Below are 22,556 nucleotides of genomic sequence, written 5' to 3' on the forward strand. Positions count from 1 at the left end.
AAACAAGAAGGCGAAACGATTTTATCGAATATATTTGAAGATTTAAATAGTCTCTGTTACCGATCTGATAATCAAATAAGAGTTTGTGATTTTTTTAAGATATGTTATTACGTAATTAGTAGAAATAAGGTTTGTCTGCATTCCTTTAAGAGTAATAAAACTCAGCATGAACAGGGACCTATTTGTAAAGGTCCCTGGCACAAATAAGGTCTTGATTGTCATTTAACATGTTATTTAAAGGCAACACGTGATATGTTATCTTAATTACGGTATATACACATGTGCAGACATGTGGTGTCACGGGCATACCCGTAAACGCTTTTAATCCACACTTGGAACATCGCCTCCCATTTAATTAATTAATCCATTTATTTGCTCTTTTATCGCTGATGTTTTTTTTTCAAGACCTTATCTTACTGAAATTTATCATCAGGGTTGGCACGAAAAACTCGCCCCCGGGAAAACCCGCCAGGAAAACACAGTTTTTCCCGCCCCGGGCAATACTCTGAAAGTGGGCAATACTGGGCAATAGTATTTTTTCTTCATTAAACATGCAGTTGTTTTGTTTTTTTTATCATCCTTACTTCTCTGCTAGCCTCTATTGTAAAGAAAAAAGAGTTAGCAAATGCTATAGAATAGTTGGCAATAATATTGAAATAGAAGTAGCATATTGTCCCTGTATGATATATAAAATTTTGCTGCAGACTTCAAAGTGACAGTTGTGACTACAATATCTAGTCACAGTTTCTTAGAAAAAAACATGATATAAATAACATAAAGCAATCTGAAATTGATAAATGGACTTTTATCATGATTTTAACCTAACAATATGAAAATAAATATAGTCCCCTCATATTATTAACACAATACATAAATAATCAATGAATATAATAAATTAATATGTATTAGGCCATAGAAAATAAATTCCTAGACTCTCATCCCCGCCCGAACGTTTTTTATTTGAAAAAAAAATCCTTAAAATAAATTCGAGCCGCAAATTCTAAGGACCAAACGGCTGAAAGTTCGAAAATAGCAAAGTGCAAACCGGCAACTCAATGTCTCCGAGAAGCTTTGGCCTAAAAAAAGAAGTCTTGTTTCCGGTTACCCGACCGACCCTGTTTTCAACCGCCAGCTCAAAAGTTTTTTTCTGGTACAAAATCCGCATCTGAATTTTAAGTCCGAAATTTACACAACTGCGGAAAGCATCTGAATCATTCAGAACTCTTCAGGGCTCAACATTAACCTAAAAACCAACTCGCCCTGCCGGGCAAGTACTTAGAAAATCTACTTGCCCTGAACATAAAGCCACTTGCCCAAACATGAAATATCGCATTAACTGTAAACCTCATAATTTAAAATAAATTTCAAAATGATACACCACAAAACCTATTTTATTTTTGCACATTTAACAAAATGAATACAGCAATTAAAGTCTTAATTTAATGCCTTTTGCTCTTTTTTGCACTTGCCTGGGCTGCCATTAGATTATAAAATAACTTGCCCGGACCCAACTTTTACTTGCCAGGGGCAATAGGACAACTGCTAATGTTGAGCCCTGCTCTTTTTTGTGTGAATGTTTTGTTTCATTGACATTTATTCTAGTCAATAAATGCTGTATTCAAAATGCAGTCTTTAGTTTTCAACGAATATTTATTTGTACAGTAATTTTCAGATAAAGACAAACGTTTTTTTCTGATACAAAATCAGCATCCGAATTTATGTCCGAAACTTACGCAACTGCGGAAAGCGTCTGAATCGTTCAGAACTGTAATTTTTGTTAATGTTTTGTTTCATTGACATTTATTCTAGTCAATAAATGCTTAATTCAAAATGCAGTATTAAGTTTAAAAAGAATATTTATTTGTACAGAAATTTACAGATGAAGACAATATGGATCAAACTTCTTCTTGTTAAGAACTATATCTGAAAGTTAGTACTATGACGTCATGCATTTCACACTGCTTGTACCTGAAAATAATGACATTCTCATGTCCCTTATGTGGCCCAAATAGGTCCAATGATTATCTAAGTGGCCCAGTGTTATTGTTAGTTGTACAAACTTTGTGAGTGTCATAAATGATGACACAAAACTGTGTCAATAATTTAAAACACTAAATTGGGGCATGAGTCTTAATGCAACATGAGATCAACTAAATTATTTGAATGAGAACAAAAAGATATATTACATGTATAATCCCTTATGTCTCTACCCATTTCCCCTCTCCTTCATAAATACCATTCTGTTACATATCATATCATATTTTTAGAAAAATAATGTGAGTTAATAAAATGTAAATCAGATAAAACACACATACCAAGTTATACCCAGTTTTGTCCATAAAGACCATTAAATTGAATTTCATTTATGTAAAAATAAGAAAGTATTATTAGGATTCCAAACTTTCCACATGATGTACATGTAGTTGGTTAAAATGTAACAAATAGTTTCTAATTATTAATAATTAATGGATATGTTTTTATAGAGACTAATAATTACATGTATATAAGTTATATAATTGTGTAATATCTTTATTACCCAGTAAAGCCCATCCAAACCATCCAAAACAAACACAAAATGAATTGCACTTTTTTTGCAGAAAAAAAGTAATTATTAATATGCATCCACATGAAGTAGAAGTTCACAGTGTAAATAATAGAATAGAATTGCTAAAATTAATAGTTATTTTCTGTTATGTACTAAATCATTTTTATCATTATGCAAGTTGTGCTGTTGTATAATTGTGTAATATCTTCAATACCCAAGTAATGCCCATCCAAACAGACAAAGAAAAAGAATTTCCTTTTTCATAAAAATGAGAAGGAATTATGAATATGTTTTCACATGAATTAGAAGTTGTCAATGTTACTAATAGTTAAAAATTGTTAATAGATATGTTCTTTTAATATGTACAAACTCATTATTATTGTTATTATTAAGTTATACAATATTGCAATATCTTTATTACCCAGTATTGCCCACTATTGCCCAGTAAAACCTGGGGTTTCCCAGTATTACCCGCCCGGGCCGGTCAATACTATAAAACCCGGGTTTTATGCCAACCCTGTTTATCATCCGTTAAAAACGAAGCAAAATCACTTATTATTTTTTTCGTGTTTTTATTTTTTTATCGTAGATTTAGACTTTATAACAAAATTACCGTAAAACGCTGTGTATAACGCGCATTTATGTATAACGCGCATGTACTTTTTGAAGCAAAAAAATCGGGAAAAAAAGTTTTTGAAGCAAAAAAAAATTTAGGCAAAATTTCCGTACCTAAGGCTCACTGAAAATTGTTTAATTGATATTGCCGATCTCACATGTTATTTTATTTTTCAATAATTAATTATCTTAAAAAAGATAACGATAAAGATAAACTTGTTTGTGTGTTGTTTTTTTTAATTATAATATTACGTGTTAATGCTTCGATTTAAATGAATTATGCATGAAATGCACAATTTCCACGAGGATACCATCGAGGTTTTCATCATAAGTCTCCCAAGTAACTGTCCACGATTTAATCGTGGAGGAGTACACATTAAGGACCGATTAGTGTGCTTAGTATAACTAAGACACTGAATTTTTTTTATTGGTATTGGCACGGAGTTATTCACACATGACTAATTCACAACCGCGCATTTAATTTACATTTCCCATCTCACGCGTTCTTTTCGAGCGTCTATAATTGACAGGAGACTTTAATGACTCAAACTTCTCAACACCATTACTGACATAACCGGCTTTAAACAAACATTGGAGGTGTGAAGTCGTTTGCCGGTTCGCATGTTTGATAATAGCCCAGCTACACAAAACTTGACAGGTGACGCAAATTGCTCGATAATCACAACCCAATCTTGACAAGACATATGAAAATGTGTAAACAAACACAACATCAATTTTATTAACACATTTGAAAAGCAAGAAAAATAATAATAAATATATCGGGAAAGACCTTGCCGACATACTATTGTAAATCTACAAGTGCCCCCAAATAAATTGTGTAACCCTAGTACAGTAGGGTATAATATTGTGGGAAAAAACAATAAAGTTTAAATAAAAATGGCTTTCTTGTTTTTCATTTTCTTCTTCAAATTTATTTGATTTCAATGCTCTGTATGTACCTGAAAAAGATAGAAAATATTAATGTTAATTTTATAACGTTTGTCCATCTATATTCAGATCGTAAATATAACACAATTATTAACATAGTTAACATATTAAAACAATGGGGAACGTAGTGTGCCCGAATAAAATGTCGTAGTGTACACCTTATTTATGTGTTGTTCTACCTATGGTTCCACTAATGTTCCCTTGTGCCGTTGTGCTCAAGTGGTGCCAAAATCCTATAAGTAATACTGTATTCTACAGTATTAGTACGGCACAAATATCAGTCGTACTTGCGAATTCTTTCCCTTTAATTGCATTACATCCCTTTAAGCTATATATAACTAATTTATGCCTAACCCTAGTCTAGGATAGTGAATATGGCCCTAACCCTAGTCTAGGACACAGGGTATTATTACAATCACTCGGGTGATTTAAGTAAATCATGTATCCAATCATGTATCAATCAATATGAATTCTATCACGTATCCAATCATGTATCAAATGATCATGGTAACAGAATGGTAAATCATAAATCACATAACACATTCAAACATATTTACATTTTATTCACACGTAACATGGTACACGCTATACGCAGATAGCTGTTATTGAAAGCCTCGAAATTGAATAGTATATTTAGCCATATATCCAATATTTACAAGTTGTTTAGTCCCGAGTCTAGCATCATAAGGTATATCAAATGCATGTTGAATATCACCCCATTCAGTGCCCTTAGCACTCGTAGACAGCCATCCGGAAACAAAGTGATTATCACTTCCTGTCTCATCAAAGGTAGGGTATCTCAAACTGGCAAGATGTATTGGTCCCCGACTTAAAATCCAATGGAACGACCTTGACTCCTGACATTCGCAACAACGCATTCTTGTCCACAGGTTTTAATGCATTTCCGGTATCTGGACAGGCTATCAAACACCCCTGTATACTGCTAAATGGCCACGTTTCATCCTTTATTAAAGTAGCACTTGTAGCGTAGATGCTGACCATCTTTATCTTGTATTCATCAAAGAACTGTGGTATAGAGTCCACGGAATTTCCCAGTGCATCAGCTAATGTAAACGACTTCGTTTCAACTTGTGTCAACGTATCAGAATGCGTTTCAAAGAACGTTGAAATATAGTTCATCCTAACATATCTCCGACGACTGACAGGTATACGACATCCGCCTCCACGACCAAGCCGTCTGTACTTCCGGCGGTAACCACCGCGGCGTCGGCGGTAGTATTTCCTCTTCCGAAATACCATTTTTTGTTTCTTAGAAGTCCCTGTGCCTTCGAAACCAGATTCGGGCTCCTTTCTTTTCATATACGTCCAAACTCAACAGAAGTAGTAAAATAGGCAATGATACAGGATATAAATACACGGTAGATAAAAATAATCCGGCATTGATAAAAACACGTCCTATCCGTTTAAAATCCATTAAAATACTAAAAAGGATAACTCTGTATTTACCTAATTGCCCTTGTTTTCCCCTGGCACCAAAAGGTGATTGGTCAAATATCGGCCAACCATGTTAATATATAATAAATATAACACAATTATTAACATAGTTAACATATTAAAACAATGGGGAACAGAATGATGCGAGTTACTGTAACTGGGTAACTGACAGGGAAAAAATGTCTTGGCATGGCTGTAGTTGTGCATAACACGCATCAAGTTTTAAAAATTAAATTTGGGGGTAAAAATGTGCGCCTTATACACAACCTTTTACGGTAAATAAAGACCCAAGTTTAGGAAATCTTCAGAAAACAATTGGAACTATTCAAGTTTATTTAAGGCTCCATATTTTTCATGTTGAACATGTTTATCGTGATTTTAGATGTTATTAAATTTTTAAGAAATAATACAGGCTTAAACAAAGGCAGATATCTACCCTTAATAAAATTTTCTACCTTTGCCTGAAATTTTTCAAAGTTTCGCCAATTAATATTTTCGGCACTATTTACGCTAAGATCACAACGTTTACTTCAGACTTTAAATATTTCTATAAACTTGATAATTTTCATTGAATAATTTTATTCCATAAAGAAATCATTAAAATTTATACAAAGGCATTACTGAAAGGTATGCTTAAAAAAAAAACTTGGCATTAAACATGTGTTGTCACTGATATTGGTGCAGAGACACATGTTTTATAAATCTATCGTTTATTTTTATGCCCCCCTTCGAAGAAGAGGGGGTATATTGCTTTGCTCATGTCGGTCTGTGGGTCGGTCCGTCCACCAGGTGGTTGTCAGACGATAACTCAAGAACGCTTAGGCCTAGGATCATGAAACTTCATAGGTACATTGATCATGACTCACAGACGACCCCTATTGATTTTGAGGTGACTAGGTCAAAGGTCAAGGTCACTGACCCGAAACATTAAAATGGTTTCTGGATGATAATTCAAGAACGCTTATGCCTAAGATCATGAAACTTCATAGGTAGATTGACCATGACTAGCAGATGACCCCTATTGATTTTCAGGTCACTAGGTCAAAGGTCAAGGTCACGGTGACCCGAAATAGTAAAATGGTTTCCGGATGATAATTCAAGAGCCCGAATGCCTAGGATCATGAAACTTGATAGGTAGATTGATCATGACTAGCAGATGACCCCTATTGATTTTCAGGTCACTAGGTCAAAGGTCAAGGTCACAGTGACCCGAAATAGTAAAATGGTGTCCGGATGATAACTCAAGAACGCTTATGCCTAGGATCATGAAAATTCATGGGTAGATTGATCATGACTCGCAGATGACCCCTATTGATTTTGAGGTCACTAGGTCAAAGGTCAAGGTCACGGTGACCCGAAATAGTAAAATGGTTTTTGGATAATAAATCAAGAACGCATATGCCTAGGATCATGAAACTTCACAGGTACATTGATCATGACTGGCAGATGACCCCTATTGATTTTCAGGTCACTAGGTCAAAGGTCAAGGTCACAGTGACCTGAAATAGTAAAATGGTTTCCTGATGATAACTCAGGAAAGCTTATGGCTAGGATCATGAAACTTCATAGGTACATTGATCATGACTCGCAGATGACCCCTATTGATTTTCAGGTCACTAGGTCAAAGGTCAAGGTCACAGTGACAAAAAACATATTTACAAAATGGCTGTCACTACAACTTAGAGCCCATATCGGGGGCATGCATGTTTTACAAGCAGCCCTTGTTCTTATTTAACTTATATTGATTAACGATGTTTAACAAATCGACACTTGGTTTCATGTTTCAATTGTTTTCAATCCTACTGTGCAAAGTCATTAAGTACTGTTTATTGGAATAAAGCGGGTGTGCACTATGATTACGCTGTAATCTGCCATATTCTTCAGTACCGTTTTCAGTATCGGGTCACGTGATAGCCAATATGGCGGCGGTCAATTTATTGATTCTGGGATTGTCTATACACATGTTTTGAATCTCACATTAATGTGAACAAAACATTCTAGATCTTTGCCAAGGATTTTCTTAAAAAACATAGTTGACAATAGGCTTGATTAAAAATATAATTATTTTTATAATATGTAAGTCTTAAAACAATCGAAACAGGATTAAGCCACATAGGTCTGGTGCACCTTATTTATAATTAAAAAATCACGGTACAGGGTTTTTCCTTTGCGTAAAGAATGTTTTAAGTGCATGTGACATCATTATTGACATTCTTTGCAAGTAGTTTTTGCCTAAATCAGCATTAATGGAATTACTTTTGATATATTGTGAATATTTAAATTATACAGGAATTATATTCCTTGATAAATTGATTATAAAAAGTTAACAACACAGCACACACTGCTGAAGGTCAGCATTATATGGACCATTTCACACATTTGCCATGTGTAACCTGTAAGTAAATTACTAGATACCTATTATATACAATGTGCACTCACTATTTGCTTGTTCAAATGTTCACATAGCTTTAGTGACTGTATCTTGTTTTTCAGTGATTATTTGTTTAAGCTGCTTCTGATTGGAGATTCTGGAGTAGGAAAATCATGCTTGCTGCTAAGATTTGCAGTAAGTACAACATGACAGCAATTAAATAAAAATAATTGTATTGAAACTTGAAAGACATATATGCATTTGGCTTGCAGTGCTTTTAGTTATTGAACCATTGTCATCAATTTATGGCTGATTTTGGTAAAGGAAATTCTCCTTTTCTAAAACTTTTCCGACCTAAATTTAGAACCTTGTTAAATTGTGTTTAAAATATATTGCATGGATTGGTTATATGCCATATGCGTCAGCCTAGCTCCAGTCTAACCCTGTTGCTTAATGAGACCACAAAACATTGCCTGACTTATTACATGTAGCCGAGTCTTGCCTGGAGCTATGCTGGGGTAAGGCTCATTTTCACAGGATGTGGCTTGGTTTAGCCATAGGAAACTCAATTATATACATGTATAATAATGTACATGTACTAGAAAATGTCATCTTTACCACCACTAAGCATGATGCTTGCTTTCAATTTGTTTTAGGCTTTATTTCCTAGTAAACAAATATAGCAGATGTTATTTCAATGTTTGGATCATGGATGTCCCTTAGTTAGTAGACACATTATTGACAACAACATATTATATTATTGAAACTGACACTGTAAAACATGTTTATGTAGATGTGAAACCACACAAAAATAAAAGTAAAAAATATGCAAAGGTAGTGTTTTACAAAATTGCAATTTTCTAAATTATGATGGTTTAACAGAATATTTTGATCTTTTCAAACTGTTCTTACGTTGTATTCATAGCTAAACACAAAATTAATATATTTTTACCATCCCATAAAAGCAAAAAAATCAAAAGTTGCAAATTTGCAAAAACAAAATTGCAAATTTGTAAAATTTGAACTTTGCATCTTTTTTGACGGTAAGACACATTTATTTAGATCCGAAAACACACAAAAATAACCATGTTTTACATGCCAAGTTAGAATTTTACAAAATTGCAATTTTCTTATTATGATGCTAAGCAGCAAAGCATGCATCTTTTCGAACTGTACGTTGTACTCATCACTACAAACAAATATGAAGTTAAAATGTTTTCATTGTTACAGATCCTTATTATGTATATTTAATTTATTTATGCATTTTATCTTTGTTTTCTCCATGAAATATTTGTGACATGTTCTAGTATTCCAACAGCCCAAAAGATTTTATTGAAGCACTATGTGTTTCTTTTTCAGGATGACACATACACAGAAAGCTATATAAGTACCATAGGAGTGGACTTTGTACGTACATGTAGCACATCCAAACATGTTATTTCCTTACATAAAGATTTTAAGTGAAACAATTATAATTTGTTATGGTTGAACTGTTTATTATAACTGTCATTCATCGTAGTAAGGTATTGATGAGAGAAAGTAGGGTTTTTAACTAGTACAATAATTTTCAATAATTATGTTCTAAATTGGATACAAGTTTTCATCAGGATTGATCACAGAGTATTAAAACTAAGAAGTGAATTGGAAAGATATTGTATGTTTTATAATTTACACAGTGATGTTTTACAGGATGGGTGGAAATTGGAATAAAATAATTGCAACAAATACATTGGATTTTAAAAGCTTATTTACTGTTTACAGTTATGTGTTGACTTGTCCAAAGAGGCAGCAGGCCTTCGGTATAATGAAACATGTTAAGCTTAGTGCTATCTCACACAACATCTTTCCCTAAAATATTGGTTCACACAGTTAATTTATTGATAATTGTTTTGGTAATTTTGTTTGTTACCAGTTATCATTATGCATCAAGTCACATTAACATACTTTTTATTTCAGAAAATAAGAACAATAGAACTGGATGGCAAAACTATAAAGTTGCAAATTGTAAGTGTTGCGATCATAACATTTTTTTTATTACTTCCTTGTTACATGCATTCTCCATTTTCATTTATTGACATGTGCAGCAAGTATTAAATGTGTTATCTCATTCTGATAATATTGTTGGAAGGGAAATTCACTAGACTGGTAAATCCTCCATTAAGGTATAAACACTTTTGAAGCAGCTTTGATTCCATTCCATGACCAGGGTCAACTATTTTGTAATGATTGGATTTTATCTAATTGTTTGCATATGTCAATCTTAACATGAATCATTTTCAGATGGTTTTAATTTTTGGTAAACTTATAATGATGGGTTTGTCCAATATCAACACCACTCTCAACTCAACCTTATCACCTGATCTCATTTTGACCTTGACCTCCTTTTGGACTTATTTGGAAGGTCATCATACAATTGGTTAACCAAAATTGGCTGTTTAATTAACATCAATACTACAAAATATTAAAGTTACTTCCTGCCAAAACATAGCAAACAACATCACTTGACTTCATGTCATCTGGACATTTTTCCTAATTTTTATGTCCCCAAAGTAGGGCATATAGTGATCGGACTGTCCGTCCGTCCGTCTGTCCGTCACACTTTGCGTTTAGGTTTCAAAAAATGCTCATAACTTTTATGTCCCTTGAGATATAACCTTCATATTTGGTATGCATGTGTATATGGACAAGGCCTTTCCATACGCACAAAAAATGTTGACCCCTGTGGCCTTGATCTTGAACTTAGGGTCCGTGTTTAGGTTTCGAAATCTGCGTTTAGGTTTCAAAAAATGCTCATAACTTCTATGTCCCTTCAGATATAACCTTCATATTTGGTATGCATGTGTATATGGACAAGGCCTTTCCATACGCACAAAAAATGTGACTCCTCTGACCTTGACAGTGAACTTAGGGTCCGCGTTTAGGTTTCGAAATCTGCGTTTTGGTTTCTAAAAATGCTCATAACTTCTATGTTCCTTGAGATATAACCTTCATATTTGATATGCATGTTTATATGGACAAGGCCTTTCCATACGCATACAAATTTTGACCCCTGTGACCTTGACCTTGAACTTAGGGTCCGCGTTTAGGTTTCAAAAACTGCGTTTAGGTTTAGAAAATTGCTCATTACTTCTATCAAAGCGTTTATAGGGGGCGTATGTCATCCTATAGTGACAGCTCTTGTTTTAATTTAACTTACTAAAATGGGCAAATGAATCAGTACTGAGGAGGCTTCCACTGGAAACATAAGCATTTATTGAATGCAGCATCTTGTTACTGAAAAACAAAGCTTTATAAATAGTCGATTAATTTTGGTTATATTGTTATGGGACTAACTTATGGACCAAATATAAGACCTTAAAATTCATAATAGGTTATTCTATTAGTTCTATTTACATTTGAATTATTTCTTGTTACATGACATGGACTCTCAAGACTTCAATATTGAATAAAAACACAAACCACATAAGGGAATACAATCATCTGTTTCCTTAACTAAAGTAGTATAATTATATGATTATATATAATTGTATGATGGCTGTTATTTTAGTGGGACACAGCTGGACAGGAGCGGTTCCGTACCATCACATCCAGTTACTACAGAGGTGCTCATGGGATCATTGTTGTCTATGATGTCACAGATCAGGTAATTGCCTCTAATGTTTTTACATGCCTCCATGAGGGGGGCATATAGTCTGTCCGGCATCTGTTTTCCAGAGTGTTATTTTAGGCTTTCACATATGGAGCTGATTTTTGGTATGTAACTCTACCTTCATGACCTTTGGATGAAGTGGGAGTTTTGTTCCCGCTCATATTTTTTTTTGCAAAGATATGGGCCTTGGACTTACCAATTTTCTATATATAAAAAAGCTGCTGTGCTGTTTCAAAACCCAGTAGGGGACACTGTGTTTCACAAACACAGGTCTTGTTTACAACTGTGGGCATTGGTCTTCGCACTTACATTTATAGGCATGTAGATTCTTTTTGAGGAAAAAACATGTTTGTTTCTCTTGGTGGAAGTTGCAGTATTTTAAAGGTAAATATTTTTGCGAAAGAAGACAAAGAAAAAGATCCAGCAGGTTTAATATCATTGCACAGGGTTCGCACAGGGCTTGAAAAGTGCTTGAAAACGAGTCCTAGGCTTGAAAAGCCCTTGAACAAAGGTTGGCCTTGAAAAAGTGCTTGAAAAGTGCTTATTTCATGTAAAAAAGCCTTGAAAATGTTAATTTCTGCTCAAAATTACTTTTATCATCGCTTTAATTATAAACTTAAATTGTTCTTAAGGGAAATATTACGAAATTTATCATAAATTCCTTCGCGCAAAAAAGTTGAGTACGAAATATAAGCTTCGTACACTATTGACTACGAAATGTTATGTATTCACGTCACAGATTATGTGTACTACGTCAGAGGTTCTTTATTGTGATCAATTTCCGTGAGTGAAATTGCAGCGATGGGGAAGTGTCGTTTCAAACCAGGCTGGTTAACTGAATATTCCTGGGTACAGAAAACAAATGACATTCGAAAAGCACATTGTCGGGTCTGTATGAAGACCATTGATGGTGGGGGGATGGGGGAAAGCGCTTTGAAAAGCCACAAGAAAGGGGAAACCCACACAGAAAACATGAAATTGAGAAGCAATGTGTTTGTTTGTAATAACTTTAAGAAGTAAATACATATGTGAGACTCATTGAGTTAAGGATGGATAACATGTATTTGTATGTAATTAAATAACATGTATGAGTTAATATGGAATAAGTTTAATGTGTTTGAGCAAATAAATGACATTTACTGTGTTAATCTGTCTTGAAAATGCATTTTTTAAAGGAAACTAACGTACTGTTCTTGGCCTTGAAAATGAAAATTTGGCCTTGAAAAGTCCTTAAAAAGTGCTTGAATTTAGGTTTGAGATTTCTGTTTGAACCATGTTGCATGTTTTCTCTACAGCCATGACCCTGGATTTTGTGGCTGTGCCCAAAGGAAACTTTATTAATTCTTGAACAAAATAGCACAACAAATTGAGTTGGATAGTTACTAAGCTGTCAATTAATAGTTATCCCCCGCCATAGGCGGAGGGATATTGTTTTGGCGTTGTCCTTTTGTGTCCGGAGCCATATCTTGGAACTGCTTTGGCAGATTTCATTATCCGTGGTTATCTCCGCCATCTGTCCGTCCTGGCCACTATCTCCTCCTACACTATAAGCACTAGAACCTTGAAACTTACACACATGGTAGCTATGAGCATATGTGCGACCCTGCACTATTTGGAATTTTGATCTGACCCCTGGGTCAAAAGTTAAAGGGGTTGGGGTGGGGCCAGGTCAGAGATTTTCACTAATTTTGTATGTTATGTTACATTAACTTCTTCATTTCTACACCCATTTACTTCAAATTGATACTGAACATCTCTTATGACAATACGGTCAATCTCAACTATGCATGGCCCCATTACCAACCCTAGGGCGTCCCGCCCACATAGACCACGCCCACCCAAAATTGCCTTTTACTATTACTTCTTCATTTCTACACCAATTTACTTCAAATTGGTACTGAACATCTCTTATGACAATACGGTCAATCTCAATTATGCATTGCCCCATTACCAACCCTGGGGCGCCCTCGCCCACATAGACCACGCCCACCCAAAATTGCCTTTTACTATAAATTCTTCATTTCTACACCGATTTACTTTAAATTGATACTGAACATATCTTATGACAATAGGGTCAATCTCAACTATGCATGGCCCAATTATCAACCCTGGGGCGCCCCCTGGGTCAAACATGCAGCGTGGGGATACGCGTCGGCCTCTGCCACGCCATTTCTAGTTGAAACTTGGTATGAGTATATATATATATATATATATATATATATAAGAGGATGATGCACACCAAATGGCATTGTACACCATTTGTTAATAACGGAGTTATGGCCCTTTGTATCTTGAAAAAATGCTTTTTTTTGTGTCCGGAGCCATATCTTGAAAATGCTTTGGCGGATTTAATTGAAACTTGGTATGAGTATATATATGGATAAGAGGATGATGCACGCAAAATGGCATTGTACACCATCTGTAAATAACGGAGTTATGGCCCTTTGATTTTAAAAAAAATCTTTTTTTGTGTCAAATATAACATTTTTGTGTCAAGAAGCATATTGGCGGGGGATATCAATTCAACAAATTTGCTTGTTTATGATAAATTTTGTTGACAGTGCATAACTTTTTAATATAAATTATATAATAAAAAATTAATATAAATATATTTTTATTCATCAATGTTTGTTTATTCTTATGTATTGAAACTATGTTCCTCTGCATTTAATGGCTTAAGTATAACAATATATGTGTAATTTTATAAGCGCTAGAAATTACAAAATATGTTTATTTGGTTTCAGGAATCATTCAACAATGTTAAACAGTGGTTACATGAAATTGAGCGCTATGCCAGTGAAAATGTCAACAAACTGTTAGTAGGAAACAAATGTGATTTGACTCCAAAGAAGGTTGTAGACTACACAACTGCCAAGGTATTGTTAATTTTGTAGCTTTTTTCTTTATTTCTGTCAGGATGCAAATCATTTGTTTACTTTAAAATTCAGTATTCTGTGAATAGTGAAATTCAATCATCCACGCGTTCTACTGGAGCAGGCCAATTTAGAGGCATGAGCATTTTCCAGTTTTTAGCTCACCTGAGCACAACGTGCTCATGGTGAGATTTTGTGATCGCCTTTTGTCCGTCGTCCGTCGTCAACATTTTGCCTTGTGAACAATCTAGAGGCCACATTTATTGTCTGATCGTCATGACATTTGGTCAGAACATTTGTCCCATTGATACCTCGACTGAGTTCGAAACTGGGTCATGCTGGGTCAAAAACTAGGTCACCAGGTCAAAAAATAGAAAAACCTTGTGAACACTGTAGAAGTCACATTTGATACCCAATCTTCATGTAACTTTGTTAAAATGTTTGTCTAAATGATGTGTTGGTTGAGTTCAAAAATGGTTCCAGTCCGTCGAAAAACATGGCCGCCAGGGGGCGGGGCAGTATTCCTTATATGGCTATAGAGAAACCTTGTGAACACTCTAGAAGTCACAATTTTTGCCCAATCATCATGAAACTTGGTCAAAACATTGGTTTTATTGGTATCTCGGACGAGTTCGAAAATGGTCCAGATCGTTGAAAAAAACATGGCCGCCAGGGGGCGGGGCAGTTTTCCTTATATGGCTATAGTAAAACCTTGTTAACACTCTAGAGTCTACATTTATTGTCCAATCTTCATGAAATTTGGTCAGAAGATTGATCGGTAAAATATTATCAATGAGTTCAAAAATGGTTATGTTTGCTTGAAAAACATGGCTACCAAGGGACGGGGCATTTTTCCTTATATGTCTATTGTAAAACCTTGTGAACACTCTAGAGGCAAAATTTATTGTCCAATCTTCATGAAATTTGGTCAGAAGATTGGTCTCAATGATATCTTGGATGAGTTTGAAAATGGTTACGTTTGCTTGAAAAACATGGCTGCCAATGGGCGGGGCATTTTTCCTTATATGGCTATGGTAAAATCTTGTTAGCACTCTAGAGGCCACATTTATTGTCCGATCTTCATGAAACTTGGTCAGAAGATTCATCCTAATAATATCTTGGACAAGTTAAAAAATGATGCCGGTTGGTTGAAAAACATGGCCGCCAGGGGGCGGGGCATTTGTTCTTATATGGCTATAGTAAAACCTTGTTAACACTCTAGAGGCCACATTTATTTTCCGATCTACATGAAACTTGGTCAGAAGATTTGCCCTAATGATATCTTGGATGAGTTCGAAAATGGTTTCTGTTGCTTAAAAAACATGGCCAACAGGGGGCAGGGCATTTTTCCGAATATGGCTATATATCATGCCTTTGTAAAACCTTGTTAACACTCTAGAGGCCACATTTATTGTCCAATCATCATAAACTTTGTCAGATGATTTGTCCCAATGATATCTTGGATGAGTTCGAAAATGGTGTCAGTTGTTGGAAAAACATGGCCGCCAAGGGGGCGTGGCATTTTTAGCTCGACTATTATATATGAAATATATATAGTGGAGCTCTTCTACTCAACCCGGCGTCGGCGTTCCGTTCTGTGCCGTAAGCGTGCAAATCAAAGGTTTTCGTACTACCCCAATTATTTTCATTGTCCCTTGACATATTGCTTTCATATTTATGCCCCCCTTCGAAGAAGAGGGGGTATATTGCTTTGCTCATGTCGGTCGGTCGGTCTGTCGGTCCGTCCACCAGGTGGTTGTCAGACGATAACTAAGAACGCTTGGGCCTAGGATCATGAAACTTCATAGGTACATTGATCATGACTCGCAGATGACCCCTATTGATTTTGAGGTCACTAGGTCAAAGGTCAAGGTCACGGTGACCAGAAATAGTAAAATGGTTTTTGAATGATAATTCAAGAACGCATATGCCTAGGATCATGAAACTTCATGGGTAGATTGATCATTACTTGCAGATGACCCCTATTGATTTTGAGGTCACTAGGTCAAAGGTCAAGGTCACGGTGACCCGAAATAGTAAAATGGTTTCCGGATGATTACTCAAGAACGCATACACCTAGGATCATGAAACTTCATGGGTAGATTGATCATGACTCGCAGATGACCCCTATTGATTTTGAGGTCACTAGGTCAAAGGTCAAGGTCACGGTGACCCGAAATAGTAAAATGGTTTTCGGATGATAACTCAAGAACGCATACGCCTAGGATCATGAAACTTCATAGGTAGATTGATCATGACTTGCAGATGACCCCTATTGATTTTGAGGTCACAAGGTCAAAGGTCAAGGTCATGGTGACCCCAAATAGTAAAATGATTTTCGGATGATAACTCAAGAACGCTTTTGCCTAGGAACATGAAACTTCATAGGTACATTGATCGTGACTCGCAGATGACCCCTATTGATACTTGCATACTTGTTTACTAACATGACCCCAACCTATAAACAAGAGCAGACAACTCTATCAAGCATTTTGTCATAATTATGGCCCCTTTTCCACTTAGAATATGCAGCAAATGTTTTCGTCCTACCCCATTTATTATGCCCCCCCTTCGAAGAAGAGGGGGTATATTGCTTTGCTCATGTCGGTCGGTCGGTCGGTCCGTCCACCAGGTGGTTGTCATACGATAACTCAACAACGCTTGGGCCTAGGATCATGAAACTTCATAGGTACATTGATCATGACTCGCAGATGACCCCTATTGATTTTGAGGTCACTAGGTCAAAGGTCAAGGTCACGGTGACTCGAAATAGTAAAATGGTTTTATAATGATAACTCAAGAATGCATACGCGGCCAACGGGGCACACTCTGAACAATACTACTGAAGCAACTGGTCTGTAATCCTAAATCTATAATTATCAGTCCAATGAAACATCATCCTTTTAGGAAAATACAGTGGATCAGTAAAAATATTATCAGAATATGAGATTTTTTGTATATTTTGTATATTAAATATTGTGTTAATGTTAAATTTTGTTGATTAATATAAATATAAGCAGGACAGGGGAGGTAATACACTATTATATCTTTCTTATATACAGGGGAAACAAATGCAATAAGTTTAAATTTATTGTTACAGCATTTTCCTCCCTTGAAATATATTTAAATTTTACCAAATGTAAGGCTAACTGCATTTTTGTAATGCATACTACTACTACTACTACTACTACTACTGCTACTGCTGCTGCTGCTGCAGCTGCTGCTGCTGCTGCTGCTGCTGCTACTACTACTACTACTACTACTACTACTACTACTACTTCACCACCACCACCACCACCACCACAAAAAAAGTATTCACACAATGGCTGCTACTACAACTTATAGCCCATATAGGGGGGGAAAAAATGTTTTACAAACAGCCCTTGTTTTCATTGTCCCTTGACATATTGCTTTCATATTTATGCCCCCCTTCGAAGAAGAGGGGGTATATTGCTTTGCTCATGTCGGTCGGTCGGTCCGTCCACCAGGTGGTTGTCAGATGATAACTCAAGAACGCTTAGGCCTAGGATCATGAAACTTCATAGGTGGATTGATCATGACTAGCAGATGACCCCTATTGATTTTCAGGTCAATAGGTCAAAGGTCAAGGTCACGGTGACCCGAAATAGTAAAATGGTTTCCGGATGATAATTCAAGAATCCTTATGCCTAGGATAATGAAACTTGATAGGTAGATTGATCATGACTAGCAGATGACCCCGATTTGATTTTCAGGTCACTAGGTCAAAGGTCAAGGTCACGATGACCTGAAATAGTAAAATGGTTTCCGGATGATAACTCAAGAACACTTATGCCTAGGATCATGAAACTTGATAGGTACATTGATCATGACTGGCAGATGACCCCGATTGATTTTCAGGTCACTAGGTCAAAGGTCAAGGTCACAGTGACCCGAAATAGTAAAATGGTTTCCTGATGATAACTCAGGAAAGCTTATGGCTAGGATCATGAAACTTCATAGGTACATTGATCATGACTAGCAGAGGACCCCTATTGATTTTCAGGTCACTAGGTCAAAGGTCGAGGTCACAGTGACATAAAACATATTTTTTGCATACTTGTTTACCAACATCACCCCAACCTATAAACAAGAGCAGACAACTCTATCAAGCATTTTGTCTTAATTATTGCCCCTTTTATACTTGGAATATGCATATTATTGAAAAATCTATGTTAAAGTTTGCGTACTACCCCAAATATTTCCTATATCCTTTGACATATTGCTTTTTTATGTTGCATACTTACTTACCAACATGACCCCAACCTATAAACAAGAGCAGACCACTGTATCAAGCATTTTGACATAATTATGGCCCCTTTTACACTTAGATAATTGAACATTTTGCTTAAATTGCCATAACTTCTTTATTTATGATCACATTTTATTATTACTTTGACAAAACAACTCTTACCTGAATACCACAATGGATTCCACCCAAACAATACCCCACGCCCCTACCCAGAATCCCTTCTCCCCCCTCCAACCTCCCCCCCCCCCCCCCCCAACCTCCCCCCCCCCCAAAAAAAATAAAATTTTGTTTTCCTTTTTTTATTTTTGAAAGATCGTCTTATAAATTATTGAATATGAACAATTTCCCCATGATGGCTTACGTTATACTGTCAAGCACTCGAATAGTCGAGCGCGCTGTCCTCTGACAGCTCTTGTTCCTTATATAGCTATAGTAAAACCTTGTTAACACTCTAGAAGCCGTATTTATTGTACGATCATCATGAAACTTTGTCAGAAGATTTGTCCCAATGATATGGGTGTTCACTAGTCATGAAAGTTGGTAAGAACATTTTGTTCTAATGACATCTTGGGCTGCACAGAACAGGTCAGTTCCTTTGAATCTCAGGTGAGCGACTTTGGGCCTTTCAAGCCCTCTTGTCCTTATTTTTCAGTTCATTTTGATTGTCTTCAGAATGGGATAAACTTTTTGGAAGCTTTTTGCCACCTTGAAATGTTAACCAATTTATAAGTTTTTTACAAGTGCAAAATATTGGAACATAATATGATGGGGTATGTAAATATATAAACAAAATTGCACATCCTGTCCCAGAGCATGTGAAAGTGTTAAAAAATACTGCTGTTACTGTAGGAACAAGTTAGGAAATGAAATTCAATATGCACTTTTTCAGAGAAGTCGTGTGGCAAGTTGTTAAATCTTCTTGAAATTTACTAAAGCATGTGAGTTGTTTCGGAACGTTCGATTGTTCCATTTGCAGGAGTTTGCAGATTCCATAGGAATCCCATTCTTAGAGACCAGTGCAAAGAACGCCACGAATGTTGAGCAGGCTTTTATGACGATGGCCGCTGAGATCAAGAACCGCATGGGTCCAGTCACTGCCGCATCGGACAACAAACCAAATGTGAAAATAAACGCTAGCACACCAGTGAAACAGGGCGGTGGTGGTTGTTGTTAAAGTTGGCTACATTTAGACACACTGGGACTGTGTAATTTATCAATATTCTATTGGGAAGAGATGAGAGTAAGATGCGAAACATTTGGACACTGATGATTAAATTCATTTATTGGTGTTCACTGAAATTGTGATGACATGTTGTTTTCTGCGTACCCATTTTCTTTTACTTAGTCCTTCAAAATTATTCCAGTCAATGTTTCATAACATAATTGTTTGTAAGTAAGCGGGCCAAAAAGATATTTTTATGAGTATTTGTTTACGCTGTTTAGAAGTTCTATAAGGATCCTGAACATTTAGATCTCTGCTGTATGGCAATAGTAGAGAACATTCATTCACATTTCCATGCTCACCTTGACAAATAATCCACATTCTGTGAAAACTGGGCTTAAATACCCTTTATGCATGTGCGTGAAGTGTCATTACCAGGGACCACACTTTCCTCATTTGTGGTATTTTTGGTTCAAAGGAAGTCTCTTTTTAGCACAAATCCATTGACGCAGCAAGTGTCGTTCGTCCCTGATTAGCCTCTGCGGACTGCACATGCTAATCTGGGATGACAACGCACATTCACAAGTCAAGTTTTCCCGGAATGATACTCAAATTATTATGAAATTCAACAGGATTACATGTTAGTTTGATTGTAATGGAATAATTATTTATATTCATGCTGTTAATATTGAAAAAGATGCACAAGTGAGATGTTTCTGATTCTTTCTTTATGGAGCTTTCGTCTTTTGTTACGTATTATTCTTACTGTTTCAGTGTATAATGTGTACATGTATTCTTAAATTGTAGTCATCAAATATGTTCGTATATATTTTCAGCTATGTTAATGATGTGCAAATGATCAGTCAGATGTGATAAACTGTGTAGTGGGAGTATGTTTGAGTGAGGAATTTCACAAGTTTTATTTGAAAAGTTAATTTACAGAATAAGTGCTTTTTTTCATTGTTTTAAAGAACAGATAACTAATTGATATAAACAAAGGTGGTTAATTTTGCCTGAATAATTGTTTTGCGGGTAAATACTCATATAAATTTTTGTCCCATTTTGCATATGATCGCACAATCTTGTTTCCACTTTTCATATTGTACAAGTGTAAGTGCTAATATGTTGGGGTGTTATGTTATATAAGTGTTGTTAATTTTTTCCTTCAATTTGTTTTGTATTTCATTCTTTATCCGCAGTTTTATGTGTATAGGCTACTATATACTTCGATTGCTTTTGATGGTTTGGAAATTTCAGAAATAAAAGAATTTAAAAACTTGCTTTTTTTCAGAACATTTTTGTATCAAATAGATGAACAGTAAAGAATTCTTTGAGAACATCTTTATACATATAGTAATCAATTGGCCATCCCTGCTGTTGTTGCCATGGCCCATAGTTTATTTTTGTTTTTTGATGAGCTGAAAAATCGCTAGGATATGTAAGGCAAGTTTTATTTTGGTTTCCTTCTGTGGTGCATGTTATTTGCATTCACTTCAGTTAATACACTCAACAATTATTACTTAAATGCATAGATTGTTGAGCGCATGAAATAATGTGGACAACCGGTAGGTTAGCATTTGTTTACATAACAAGTGTATATAGCATTCCTCCATCAACATTGTTATTGTTTATGATATATACCGACATGTTAACTCATTTTGGCATGGTATTATTGCGTTGTTGGTTCATAGGGATAAATGATAGCTGTCAAACTGTAGTTTCTTTTGGTTAAAAAATGTGTTTGTATATATATATATATATTATATTACAGAAGCAAAATAGGATCTGTTCACAAATTATCGCAGTTTTGATTCCAAAAAAAAATCATTACATGAATTTAATAAAAGGAAATATTTTAATTTATATAAAAATGATATGCCTGGGAATTGAATTCATTCTAACAAATACACCTCACAGTGTTTTGCTGTAAATGTGTTGTTAAAAAGTTGTGTGGTTAAAAAGTTCACCAATGCTTTATTACATTTTTCTTGATCAGACGTGTTTTCTTGTTTGAATATAATGCATACATTTTGTTTTTATGCCCCCGGTTGGGTGGCATATAGCAGTTGAACTGTCCGTCAGTATGTCAGTGTGTCAGTCTGTCCGTCCGTCCGAAAAAAACTAACATTGGCCATAACTTTTTCACTATTGAAGATAGCAACTTGATATTTGACATGCATGTGTATCTCGTGGAGCTGCACATTTTGAGTGGTGAAAGGTCAAGGTCATCCTTCAAGGTCAAATGTCAAATTTATGGCGTCTGTCCGTCCGAAAACGTTAACATTGTCCATAACTTTTTCAATATTGAAGATAGCAACTTGATATTTGGCATGCATGTGTATCTCATGGAGCTGAACATTTTGAGTGGTTAAAGGTGAAAGTCATCCTTCAAGGTCAAATGTCAAATATATGGCGTCTGTCCGTCCGAAAACTTTAACATTGGCCATAACTTTTTTAATATTGAAGATAGCAACTTGATATTTGGCATGCATGTGTATCTCATGAAGCTTCACATTTTGAGTGGTGGAAGTTCAAGGTCAAGGTCATCCTTCAAGGTCATCCTTCAAGGTCAAAGGTCAAAAAAAAATATAAAATTCAAAGCGGCGTTCTCATGAAGCTGCACATTTTGAGTGGTGGAAGTTCAAGGTCAAGGTCATCCTTCAAGGTC

The 22,556-nt window shown here is 35.6% G+C and overlaps 1 protein-coding gene across 1 annotated transcript in view; it reads left to right on the forward strand.

Moving 5' to 3' along the window:
* Positions 1-22,447, forward strand: part of LOC127872918 (ras-related protein Rab-1A) — a 34,578-nt gene extending 12,131 nt beyond the window's left edge. Inside the window, exons 2-7 of the mRNA XM_052416457.1 lie at positions 8,057-8,129; positions 9,294-9,341; positions 9,891-9,938; positions 11,482-11,577; positions 14,328-14,459; positions 19,703-22,447. Of these exons, the coding sequence (XP_052272417.1) occupies positions 8,057-8,129; positions 9,294-9,341; positions 9,891-9,938; positions 11,482-11,577; positions 14,328-14,459; positions 19,703-19,900 (595 nt within the window). The 3' untranslated portion in view covers positions 19,901-22,447. The remainder of the gene's footprint in view (positions 1-8,056; positions 8,130-9,293; positions 9,342-9,890; positions 9,939-11,481; positions 11,578-14,327; positions 14,460-19,702) is intronic.
* The last annotated feature ends 109 nt before the right edge of the window (positions 22,448-22,556 follow it).

This window comes from Dreissena polymorpha, chromosome 3 (genome assembly GCF_020536995.1).
Source record: "Dreissena polymorpha isolate Duluth1 chromosome 3, UMN_Dpol_1.0, whole genome shotgun sequence".
In the NCBI taxonomy this organism is placed as follows: Eukaryota; Metazoa; Mollusca; class Bivalvia; order Myida; family Dreissenidae; genus Dreissena; species Dreissena polymorpha.